The sequence below is a fragment of the Pteropus medius genome, unplaced genomic scaffold (assembly GCF_902729225.1).
Source record: "Pteropus medius unplaced genomic scaffold, Ma_sr-lr_union100, whole genome shotgun sequence".
In the NCBI taxonomy this organism is placed as follows: Eukaryota; Metazoa; Chordata; class Mammalia; order Chiroptera; family Pteropodidae; genus Pteropus; species Pteropus medius.
This window is the reverse complement of record NW_024349798.1, coordinates 2,871,972-2,884,599: the sequence shown is the minus strand read 5'-3', so window position 1 is coordinate 2,884,599 and position 12,628 is coordinate 2,871,972. Positions and strand designations below refer to the sequence as shown.

The window sequence follows — 12,628 nt, the reverse complement described above, 5'->3', positions numbered from 1 at the left end:
GGGCGGTGCCTGGCACGCGAGGCAACCCGGGAATTGTAGTACTCCGGGTGGCCGACAACAACAGCCCCGATTGGCGCCCTCCAGGGGTTGGCCGACTTCCCGGGCCGCCCCACGCGCTAGCGCTACTAGAGATGGCAGGGCTTCGGGCCCGGGGATCGCTGCGTGCCGGATTTGGCGCGGAGTGGCGAAGGGATGCACCGAGAATACTATTGGGACTTCAGCTTCCAGGATGCTCTGCGCGGGAGGAAAAGGCGGGGCCTCCGCGTCCGCTCCAGTCTGGGAGCTTCCTGCTGCGCCTTGCGGGAGGAGGTGGGGGGGTCTCCTAGCCGCAGGTCTGCTGCCTAGACTGGCACCGGGCTGCGCCCTGGACCCTACGTGTCACTGGGCTCTCAGACCTCCTCGTTTCCTCCAGGGCCTTCTCACTCTCTACCCAGCTCCCCCCTCAGCTGCCTCAAACCCTCTCTGCAACTCGTTCGCTTCTTTGATTCTCAAGGGCTTCACGGTCAAAGGCTCCAGTTTTGATGGCACCGACCTGGGTCTGAGACACGGCCTTGGCACTTAAGAGTGTGACTAGGGCACATTACTTCTCTGGGGCATTGGGAGGACGAAGTGAGATATCACCATAGATTGCGTGTGACCCAGTGCCTAATAGGAAGGAAGCCCTAAAACGTGGAAAGCCGGTGTTCCTCTGCAGGGGCCTCTGAAGAGAACCTGACCCCCCTGCACAAAAAAGCCTCTTCTGGCTCAGTCTCCCTTTACGTTCCCTTTCTGCAGCCCTGAGGTCACTCTAAGACCCGGCAGCCACGCAACTGGAGCCCTCTGACCATGTGTTGCCTACATGCCTTGAAGGCAGCAGGGCATGCAGGATAACTCTGGTGTCAACAGTTTATGATACACAACTGAAGCACTGGGAGGCTGCTGTGGGATTTGGAGATGCTGAGGGCAGAGCCCCAAGGACTATGGCACTTAGGGGCATGTAGGGAGCCTGGAAAGGCATGGCCATGCAGGAGACAGAAGCAAGACATGTCAGCTAAGATTTAGGGAATGTTTGGTTGTAGTCCAGTTCTGCCTCGAGGTCAAGTGGAGTTTGACAAATGGATGATGTTTGCTTCAGTGCCCACAAAGTCTAAGCTCAAGAGGACCTCCATGGGCAGGGCTCGATGCTCCTGAGAGGACATTCAAGCCCCATGAAAACCTCCATCTTACTTTTCAGATGCTGCAGCAGGGACACCGTGTTAACGTAGGGGCTTGGCTTTAGCTGCAGCCAAAACAGCTGCTCCCTGAGTGCTCCAAGGCAACAAGCTGCCTGTGGGGCACAGGACTATAGAGTGACTTAGCCCAGCCCCAGCCCCCTCTCCTGCATGAAAGTGATGATGATACTTCTGACCATGTGTGGCTGTGGAATCACATGAGAGGCCTGAGTAAAGGGCTGATTCCCAGTGGGGGCTCAGTGACCACAGGTCACCTTCCCTCCTCAGCCCCTTTTCCTGGGTGCTGCCTGGGGTGGTTGTGTCAGGACTGGTGTCCACAGCTCTGTAACCTCTCAACAAGAGAAACAATTGAAGTTGAGTCTGTTGACTTGATGGCCCAGGTTCTCGCCAACTCACTACCAAGTTTTGAAGAGCCAGGCCCTACACTCAGGTGAGGAGAAAGCAGGAGAATCCCAGCCCTTCCCAGGAAGAGGCCAAGGCCTGCTGACGTGAGGGAGCAAGCCAAGTCACCAGAAGAGGGTCTCGGGAGGATTCTTCAAGACTGTTGAATGTGCACTGTCCCAGGAGGGAGCTGGAAAGAAAAGGTTCTATGTGCAGCAGGTGGCAGGAGGACCAGAACAGTAAGATAAGAGACATATATGTGGAGTCAACCTGTGATCATCTTAAATATGCTGAGGCACATGGATGTAAATTTTAAATGACTATAAAGCAGAAAGTGACTTTCAACTCTCTAGACCTTGGCAATGCCATCCCAGCTGGAGGACACCACCCTCACAACTCTAAAGATAATAGAAGATAGCTCCCCTAAGGGAAGAGGGTGGGGGGAGCTGTGAATTCCCCTGGAGAAAGGGTGGGAAGGGCTGAGCAGAAGAAACCCCAGTTCCAAGGTGGGAAGCATTAATTCAAACCTCCCTGTGCAAATAAATGTCACTTGTGCCCACATTATCCTCAGCTTTGATATACAGCAGTGAACAAGATATGCCCAAAATGCCCTGTGAAACAGAGATTCTAGTGGGCACAGGGACCCTCATTGATGTGACAGGCATGCAGGAGCCAAGGCCAACAGATGTGCCAAGGGCAGGACTCATCTGTGCTGGGAAGGATGCAGCTAATTCGTTGGCTGATTTTATAGAATGACCTGTAATCATATGCTTTGTGAGATGGCCTCACAGATAAAGGGCCCTTCTCGAGGTTTCCATCTCCCGGTCTCTGAACTGCCAAGTTAAGGGGGCAGGCACTGGGGGCAGCTGGGCTGGGAGCGAAGCTGGGCACCCCTCCTTTAGTGTGGACAGGCCAGGCAGTGCACACAAGACAGCTGGAGGAACCAGGGCCTGCCACGCACCCACCTGCCAGCAGTCTTCTTCCAGGGGAAGGGCAGGGCCTTACTCTGGGCTCTTCTGTCAGACAGAATTGCCCATAAGGGGGCTTGTGGCCAGGTGCTTTGGGGTTGGGCATGAAGGGACCCCATGTGGGAGGGACACACTTAGGCCTGGGGGATTGCAGGCCTTGACACTGGCCCCACATGTCCCACCGCAGTCTCTTCCAGCATACTCTTCAGATAGCTCTGCCTGGGCCCCGCTCCTGACCTTGCTGCCAGCCACCTTCTGGAAGAAACTTCCAGGCAGCCATTCTTGGGCAGCAGCCAGGCACCGCCTTGTTTCCATTTACATTGGATTTTCATCCTGTTTTCTTGCCCCACCCATGCCATGTCATTTGGCTGGAGACCCCTGGAGGGTCAGGGTAGGGATTTCAACATCAGCTGCTCATGGGGCCCCCATGTATTTAAGAGTTGAAAGGAGGGGCCAGCAGGCATCATTGGGGTAAAAGGAAGAGGAAGCCACTTCCATCCTCCCCTTCCTGGCTCTGGCCTCACCTGAGAGTCCCCCTAGATCCCCACCCCCGACTTCCAGATTCTATTCCTAGGCAAGGATGGACCCAACAGGCACTAGACCAACAGACACAGAGTAGGTGGCAAGACAGGTGTCATCTAGAGTCAAAGCAGAGGCACCGGTCTCTTCCTGGGCCAGTAGAAACCCCCTCAGTGAAGTGGGGCTGGGGACATGGCCCTCCTGGACACCCACTTAAGTTCTGAACCTGCCCATAGCAGCACTTTGGCGCCCCCCAGTGCTGATAGGGCTTCCATGCAGAACTCCCCCAGGAGCCTGGAATTGAAGCCCACAACCCAGGCTCCAGCACAAGTCTGCTTCCCTGGCCAGGACCACACGGGTGGCTGGGTGCAAGTCTCTTGAATGGATTAGATAATGACAGAGGGTGTTGGACTGCCTGACAGCAGCCTGGGGAGTTACCCACCTCTGAGCACTGGGAGCACAGGTTGGTGGGGCCTGGTGGGCTAGACATACGGGATCCAGTGCTCTGCGTCCTCCTGGACTTCTCTGGGAATCCTGGTAGGAGGTGGGTTCCAGGCAGAACCACATTCTCCAAGTTTCTTCCTCAGTGCTATGCCACACAGCATCCTAGACCCTTAGAGTCCTGCTGCATCCCCAGCTGAGGATGAGGCCTGGGGTCTCTGCATCCTGCAGGTCAGGCTGTGTCCACCCATCACCACCCTCAGGTCATTAGCCTGATTGGCAACAGTTAGGGCCAGAGTCCTCAGCCTCCCTTGGCCTGTTTCTCTGTCTGTCTGGTATGCAGGTAGCTCAGTGTGCAGGGTAGGGAAGGAATGCAGTTTGCCACTCCTGTGGACACCTGGGCTGGGGACTTTTGGCTAACAATCCCCCTTCAAATCAGATTTGGTCACTTACCTTTAGTAACCCTGGTGGTGTCCCTGTGACTACCATGACAACTGAGCTCTCCTCTGGGCCTGGCCTCCCATCCTTTGGGCCCAGTCCCACTGGGGTCTTCGCCTTTTCTGTGCCTTCGCTTTGGGTATTTTGTGCGTGGCTTCTCCTGGAGCCCTTCTCTTTATTCCTGATTACTTGTCCCAAAGGCACATCTTGTTCACGAGCCCCAGAAACTTGTGATGCTAACCCCTCCTCAGCTGGGCCAGCCCTTGATGCCATGCTGGAAACCAGGCTGCACTTAGGGGACAGGTCCTACCGTCAACTCAATGGCTCCTGGAGCCCATCACATGGCCCCCACCCCAAGAGGGCCCTTGGCTGAGTGCTGCTGGGGGCCTAGCCTGCAGATGCCATCCTGGGGCCTTCAGGAGGTTCACATCAAGGCCAGGAGGGGCTGGCTTGACCAGGTGGTCTCCTGCTATCTGAACTCAGGTGACACATGACCCCCAACCCCTCAAACACCTGTGGGGGATGCCAGGACAGGCCAGTGGCACCCCCACCCCACCCTTCGGCCCCCACAGAGGAAGGAGTCGGCCTCTATGTGTGCAGCAACAGCTTTAATCTGTAGTGACATTGTCCTGACCTCGCCCTTCTGCATCCAAGCTGCTGTCACTCTGCCTGGAAGAGTCTTTCTTGAGAGGATGGAAGCAGGGTCAATGTACAGGTCAGTGCCTGAGTGTTTGTGTGAAACATCTCCCAGCAGTTCATATTTACAGTTACAGTACTTCTGAGTGATGGACAGAAACAGACCCCAAAGCTGCATCAGCAGGGCGGGGCTGGGCGCAGAAAGCATAGTTCCAGTATTTATTATCATACATATATATATATATATTTCATGTGTATACACAGATAGTTTTCTCTTGGAAGTATTAAAAAATTGATCAACCTTCAATCTATAAAAAATACCTACTCTACATGATAGAAAAATCTCTCCTCCAAGTTTACACTGATTTACACCAAGGCTTTCCCCCAAATGTACAATACGAGGCAACGTCTTAAATCTTAGTGTAGAAGGTGGGCCACGTGGAGAGTGGAGGGACACTGGATAACACACATGCTCACACACACACACATACACACATCTCACACATTCGTATACAGCAGTGGCCAGACTGTGGGTGGGGTCTTGGCCCACCTGCGAGATCCCGGAGGCTCCTGACCAGTGCTTGGGCTCAGAGGGGCAGGCCCAGCATCCCTGTGGGAGTGACACTGCTGCTCCTGGTAGTGCAGGCACTGGGCAGTGGCAGCTCAGAGCCAGGCAAAGGCCTCTTTCAAGAAACAACCAAGCTGCTGGGAAGGCCTTGTTCTCTACTTTAGTTCTGTGTCCTTGGAGAGCCTGCACAGCCCAGCCTCCTGCAGAATGCACCTGGGGAAGAAGGACAACTTCTAATAACTTCGGACTCCCAGAGGAAACATTTGGACTCTGTCCTGGGAAATGGGGACTTCAATGAGGACAGCCAAAATCTGCACAGGGAGGGGGAAACTCCAGGAGGCCAGGAAGGTCACAACCATGGGGAAGCAGGACCTTACCAGGTCCTGCCTGCTGCACCCTAGCAGTCAGAGGAGGCTGGCGATGTCCACCCCATGCAGATAGCACGTTCCACACAGTTAGACTCTCAAGTCTTGATGTGACAGCAGAGGCTCCTGCCCCAGCCCCATAGGGGCATCAGAGCCCCCAAGGGTCATTGCAGTGAGAGTCTAACCATGGGAACAGCTGCATGGCCAGAGGCCTCTGGGCGTGAAGCTGGACTGAGATGCCCCTTCTGGCTGGCAGACAGCCCTAGGAAAGTTGCAGGGGGGCGGTCCTGCAGCTCCTGGTCAGACCCTAACACGCACTGGCCACACCACCTGTCCATACTACCACGTCTGGCATGGAGGGTCCTGGGGTCCCTACGCTGTCCAGGAACAGCTGAAGCACCAGGTCAGAAAACCTGTGCAGGCCTAGGTGGAAGCACCCCGGACGGAGGTCCATTTCCTTCCTTTCTCCCCAAGTAGGGCAGGGGCAGGAGGATCTGCCACTTGGGAGGGAGCTCATGAGGGGTCCATCCCAGCCTGAAACACTGTCCCCACATCTCTGCAGAGGGTAGCAGGGAAAGGCCAGAGCTGAGGGCAGGCCCAACCCCTGCTGTGGGGTCCAGTCCCAGGGCTTCCCTTTCCTTCCCCCTCCTCCATGGCCCCGTCTTTATGCGCCCCAGCCTAGCTGTGTGCTCTAGGCTGAGTAGGCATGGGACCTGCTGGTCTTGGCCCGTGTGTGCTGTGGCCGTCTCTGGGCTGTTAGTGGAGTCCGGAAGCAGCCTAGGCTGGGCCTTCCTGCCTCTACTTGACCTCCAGGATGGATGGGTTGGTCTCCATGATGGCCACAATGATCCTGTCAATGTAGTCCTGCAGGCGGAAGTTGATCTCTTCCTGCTTCTGAATTGCTTCCATGAGCTGTAGGAGGAGCAAGGGGTCAGCACTGGGCACAGAGACTGCGGGTACCTTAGAGTCCTGGGCCTGGGAGAGTGGGTACGTTACCTCATCACGGGAGACTGAGCTGATTTCTGCAGCTAGGGACTCAGAAAAGGATGTGGAAAAGAGGTTCTTAGCACCTTGGATGCTAAGGTTTATGATCTGTCCGTTGAGCTCATCATTCTGCTCCTTCAGGTTACGGTTATCCTGGGGTGGGTGACATGACAGTGTCATTCCTGGGCTGTGGTTCCCCCGTGTACCCCTTTTTCCCATGCCAGCCGCCCGGAGGCCCCTGCAGGGTGTGAGGGTATCTGCCCAGCAGCACCTGCTTCAGCCTGCGGACCTCCTGCTCAAGCTCGCTCTCCCGGGTGCGGCTGTTATATTCCTGCAGGCCCACGCTGCTGCTCCGGCCCCTCCTCTGCTCGGCCTCCAGTTTGAAAAGCTGCAAGTGCTCCAGCTGCTTGCGCAGGTCCTCGATTAGCTGTGTGAGAAGCCACAGGGTGAGCAGTATCAGCCCAGCCCCCCGCATCAGAACCTCTGCATTGGCCTGAACACCATTTCTCGGGAGGATGACAACGCTACACTTCCGAAATGCCACCACATACCCAGCACTTCCGTCTAGCACAATAATTAAAAGCTACAGGTGCCCGGCTTACTCCAGATGAGCCCTATGGATGCTGGAAGCTGGGTGAGTGACAGCCAGGGCCCCTGCTTACCTCCTGGGTTGCTTCCTTGTCCCTCTGGAACTGGTGCCTCTCATGACTCAGCCTGTCCCCCAGCTTCCTCCTGTTCTCCTGCTCATCACTGAGCCGCAGCAACAACTCTTCAATCTCATCCAGCAGTTTCTGCTTCTCCTGCAAAAGTGAAACATTTGCTGCGAACACACCTCACCTACCACCTCATTCACTTGGCTTTCCTCAGCTGCACGTCCCACCAGTCTCAGTCCACTGATGTCCATGGGGCTGCGTCTATCCCGGCGGAGGTGTGTGCTCAGGGCCTGGGCTGACCCAGAGCGCAGTGCATGAGGCAGGTAGAGCTCTTTTGATGCAGATGTTCCCCTGCATTGGGACTTTCTAGGGGGAGGCAAGAGCAGGACCTGACCCGAGACCACTCAGCAGGTGTTGCTCATGGCAGCCAGGATGTGCTCAGGGTTCAGAGCTTCCCAGGGGACACTTGGCAGGAATGGGAGAACGGGGTAGGAGAGGCCTCTCAGTGAACATCTGCAGAATGGAGAATGAGGGGTCCAGCTGAAGTTGGCCTCTCAAGGACATCCCTTGATTCAGACCATGGGTCAACCTAAGCATGAACTTCTGGACCCAAAGATTCAAGGTCCATGGGAAAGCTGAGAAGCCAGTGAGCATTCAGCACCTTCCAGCAAGGGATGACAGCCTGAGCTGAGCTTGTTCCCTCATACACAGGCCCAGTAGGGCCCAGCCTGTTCTTCGGAGAGGCGCAGTTCCCCGGCCTGCAGTGCACCTCTTGGCTGACTGGACCCCTTGCGGCTGCCCTGCTTTAAATAACTTATCTCAGCATATCCTGATCCCCCGGTAGGCATCAGGCACAGAGGGTGTGGGAAAGCCCATAGGCCGGCCTGGCTCACCTAGGTGTACACACAATGTAGAGCCTGGCCCTGCCTGCTCAGTGCTCCTGGCTGGCAGCTTACCTCCTCCAGGCGTTCGATGTTGGCCTTCAGACAGGGTGTGCAGGACCTCAGCTCACTGTTCTCCTCATCCAGCTGCTGTAGCCTGGGACATAGAATGAGGCTGGGACTCACTCCCTAGGAATGCGTATCCTTGGGACTAGGGAGGCCAAGCATCTTGGAAACCTCACTTGGGGCTGCCCAGGGATCCACTGAGGCTACTCTTCCACATCCGCAGCTCAACCCTTATGCACCCATGCAAGTGCCCTAAGCCAATGTTTCTCCATAGGCCAGCATGGTTGTTAAATACACTTCGGGCTTCAGAATAATTTCAGGTTTACAGAGCAGTTGCAGACACAGTGCAGGGTCCCTGTGGCACTCGGCCTATTTTGGCTTCCCCTCATAACATCCACTCATCACTGCAGCATGTTTGTCATGACCCAAACTCACACTGGGACCCTCTGGTCACCAAATCATGGACATGGTTCAGCTTTTCCACCAGTGCCCTCTCTGCCCAGCATCCCACCCAGGACATTGCACTTAGTAGTCTCTTTTGTCCCCTCTGGTCTGGGGCAGTCTCAGACTTTCCTGGTTTTTCATGACCTTGACAGTTTTGAGCAGTTCTGGTTATATATTTGGTAGAATGTCCCTCGAGTTGAGTCTGTCTGGTATTTCCTCATGATTAGATAGATTATGGGTTTGGGAAGAATCCCATAGAGGTGAGGTACCCCTCTTGTCACGTCAGATCGGAGGGGCCTGAGTCCACATGACTCATCACGGGTAATATTAACCTGGATCACTTGGTCAAGGTATGTCTGCCAGGTGTCTCCTCTGTCAAGTTCTACCTTTCTCGTCCATTCTCTGTCCTCTGGAAGCTAGTCACTGAGTCTAGCCCACACTCCAGGGGAGAACACTCAGTGCTACCCCCAAAGGGGGCATCTCCATGTATTATTTGGAATTCCTCTGCAAGGATAATTTGTGTCTTTTCCTCATTTATTTATCATTATAGCGTTACACTTAGTTACACTTTAGGTTGTGGTCCAATAGTATCATTATGAGTGTGGTGTTCAAACTGTTCCAGCTTTGACCTTTAGTTGGCCCACATCCCTGAGACATGCCCCATCGCTGTGTGTATATGATTTATTTGAGCACTTCCCTACTTCCTGGCACTACAAGATACTCCAGGCTCTGCTGGTTTTCACCCTGTTCCAGCCACAGACTCAGCCCTTTCTCCAAGGAGCCCTGGTTCCTTTCAATAATTCAGTTATCCTCACCATCCTGTTACTCTGCAGTCCCCCTTACTGAGGAGGGTCTTCCTGCATACTATGAGGGGCTGAGGCCATGCTGGGGAAGCCCCCGTGCTGGGCTGACCTCAGGGTCCTGACCCAAGGCTGCAGGGGCCTCTGAAGGCCTCAGCAGCCCTCCAAGAACCACAGGCCTCCTCTCCCCACCACACTCCCAGGGAGCTGCAAGAGGCCAATGGAGTCTAGGCACACAGAGCCACTGACCCTAGGTGCACAGGGCAGGCAGCAGGTTTGCTCAGAAGAAGGAATGATACTGAGTGAACTTGCTCCCCGAAGTCCTCATGAGACCCTGTCCACCGAGTGTCCCTCCAGGCTGCTGTCCTGCTGGCCTAGAGGCTCTGGTGTGGGCAGACGTTGGGAAGCAGGACGGTCCTGCCTCCTGGCACCTGCAACTCCAGTGGAGAAGACCCAAAGGAGAGGCTACCAGCAAAAACCAAGGAAACATAAAGCTTTCTTCTAGTCCACTAAACTGTAATGTCTTGGCTGCCCAGGCCTGGCTGTCCCAGATGGTGACACCCCACTGTGTCTGCATGGAAGGAGGCCTCCCTGTCCAAGGTGACCTGGGCATAGTTCTGTGTGCAGCCCCCTCCTGCTACCCCCAATTTTGAAAATGCCCAAGAGCTTTTCTTAGACAAAGTTGAAGTGTATCTTCCCAGCTTTAAGAGCTGAAGAGAAACACAAACTAAAGAACGTATAGTCCTCTTTCATGAATATTTAAGACTAGTGTATTTTGAATTCTAAAAGTGGTACTGAGTCAGTTAAAAAAACAAAATAACAACAACAAAAAACTTTATGAACTACCCCGACCCTCACTACCCACTTAAGGGAAGAGCTCTGGGAGTAAAAATAGGAAGGAAATCTAAAATAACCTTTTACAACACCATTTCTCTGCGAAGCTGTTTGTGGATTTTCTTTTACAAACAGCATTTTAATAGAGCTGTTGTTTACATGTGTAATTGTGAGTGTGTGCCATGTGCCTGAATGCGGCACTGCCGCCCCTGAGCAGCATGGGGCTGCCTGCACCTCCCGTGCCTTCAAGCTCAGTTTTATATACAGTGTGCTCATCTCCTTTCTCTGCTCCCCCTCTATTTCTGACTCTATTCTGACTCACCTAAGGCTCATGCCTCCAGAGGAGTATAAAGGTGATACTGTCAAATTGCCTTAAAATAAGATTGATATTCTGACTGAGATAACATCTACGAGGGATAGACTGAGAGAAACTGACATCCACATAGGGTCAGTTTTTGAATTCAGCTCTTTTGTGGCCTTTGTTACAGTTTTACAGTTTTCTTCACATAGGTTTTCTACTTTTCCTAATCAAATTTATTCCTAGACACTACACCTTCCTGGGGTCAGGGGTCCTGTCATTCATGAAAGTGTCTACTGCATTTTCTTACTGGCTGTTCTGGAGAGTCGTGGCAGCCTCGCCTACCTGGCCTGTAGGTTCTCGATCTCGATGCTCTTTTCTCTCTCCATCTTGCACAAGAGCTCCTTCTGCTTCCGTGTCTCTTCCAGGACCATCTCACAGGCTCTCAGCTCCTGCTCCTTCAACTGCTCCTCAAGGGCATTGGCTCTGTGAAGGCCAAGGGAAGGGGTGAGAGACTTTCTGTGCTTCTACCAGGGTCTAGATGCTACATCAACCCCAAGAGAGCTGCCCTACCTGGAGGACAGGAAGGCTGTGAGACTTCCCACTCACAGCTCTGGTCAACGGCAAGTCTGAAGCGAGAGGTACACCCCCACCCTACAGCCTCCGCTCTCCACACTGAGGGTGGTATGTGGACAGGAGACACAAGCCCACCAGTGCCTCTGAGGCACCCTGCACTGACACTTCAGGTTGGGTACCTGGTATACAGACTAGCCCCCACCCAAGTCACCCACATTAGAGGTCAGAGCAGGTGTCACCAAGAACATGAGGACAAAGGGAATGTCCACATTGGGGGCCCGGACTCTGGCCCCCTCCCAGACTACCAGGCTCACCCACAGGAACAGGCACTGACTATCCCACAGAGAAGGGCTGCAGGCCCTGCCCATGGATGGCACAGAGCCCATGAGCTGTCTCCACACAAGCGGCTTCTTCTCATCTACTTCTTAGCATTTCACACCTAAGAATAGATGGCCGAAGATCACCAGCTACCACAGGAAAGCTTTTAACACAAAGTGACCAAAGCAAACAGAAAAATAGGGCCTCAAAGAAAATATACATCATCCACAAAATAGGGGTGATGTCACAGAAGAAAGAGATGATAAAAAGTAACTTAGAAATTAAAAATATGAGAAAATTTAATTCAGTAGAAGTGTTGTAGGAGAAAACCAAAGATATTGCATAGGAAAAAAAAAAAAGAGGAAAAAAAATAAGAAAGTCAAGAAAATGAGAAAAAGGTCCAGAAAATCTAATATTTGATTAACAGAAGTTCAGATAGATGAGAAAATGAAAGACACCGTATGGAGAAATAATTCTAGAAACCTTCCTGAAGCTGAGGGGCATGCTTTCCAGATTTAAAAGCTGAAACCACATGCCCAGTACAGGAAACAGGAGGAGGCCCTCTCGTGTCCAGGATGACAACGGGGTTACTCAGTGGCACCAGGTGTCCCGAATGCAGCTTGGGTTAGAGGCAGCAGAGCCACCAAGTTCTAAGGGAACCTACTTCTAACTAGAATCCCAGCCCCAGCCCCACTGTCAGTGGAGGGTGAAACAGTTTCAGCATGCGAGGTGTCAAAGAAACTGCTCCTGTGCATCATTTCCCAGGCAACCATCAAAAATGTCCTCAGAATATGAGTAAAATGGAAAATGTGGAATCCAGAAAGTAAAGAACAAAATGCAGAGGAAGCATGTGGAATTCCTGGGATAGTGGAAGGAGAGCTGTACCAAAGGCCATCGTCGGCTGACAATGTTACACACGAGAAAACACCATGAAACAGCAGCAGAAGCATGTTGTTTAGAACTGGGGCCAACATCAGAAGAAACATCCACAGTAGCAGGACGTGGCTGACCCTGGGGTGAGGTGGAACATGGACTTTCCACAGCATATGTGGGTAACTGATAAGTGCCCATCAGATAAGACTAAATCTTACCAGTTGGCTTGAGAAAGGTTTCTAGTGGCCCATCCAGTCTTCCCTGGTCAAGGGAACCCAAGCCCCTCCACGGACGTGGTGGACTTCACCCCCAGCTCTACAGCAGGGCCCAGGCAGGCCTTCCTGTGAGAACCCCAAGAACAGGGTCTCAACTTC

General features: G+C 53.4%; 1 protein-coding gene across 3 annotated transcripts in view; it reads right to left on the bottom strand.

Moving 5' to 3' along the window:
- Nucleotides 1–4,547: 4,547 nt before the first annotated feature.
- Nucleotides 4,548–12,628, bottom strand: part of RAB11FIP3 (RAB11 family interacting protein 3) — a 74,868-nt gene continuing 66,787 nt past the window's right edge. For all 3 annotated transcript variants that reach the window (XM_039884708.1, XM_039884709.1, XM_039884710.1), the window contains 6 exons: nucleotides 10,833–10,973; nucleotides 8,121–8,202; nucleotides 7,174–7,311; nucleotides 6,783–6,938; nucleotides 6,524–6,664; nucleotides 4,548–6,439 (listed from right to left, as the gene is read on the bottom strand). In XM_039884708.1, the coding sequence (XP_039740642.1) occupies nucleotides 6,326–6,439; nucleotides 6,524–6,664; nucleotides 6,783–6,938; nucleotides 7,174–7,311; nucleotides 8,121–8,202; nucleotides 10,833–10,973 (772 nt within the window). In that variant the 3' untranslated portion in view covers nucleotides 4,548–6,325. The remainder of the gene's footprint in view (nucleotides 6,440–6,523; nucleotides 6,665–6,782; nucleotides 6,939–7,173; nucleotides 7,312–8,120; nucleotides 8,203–10,832; nucleotides 10,974–12,628) is intronic.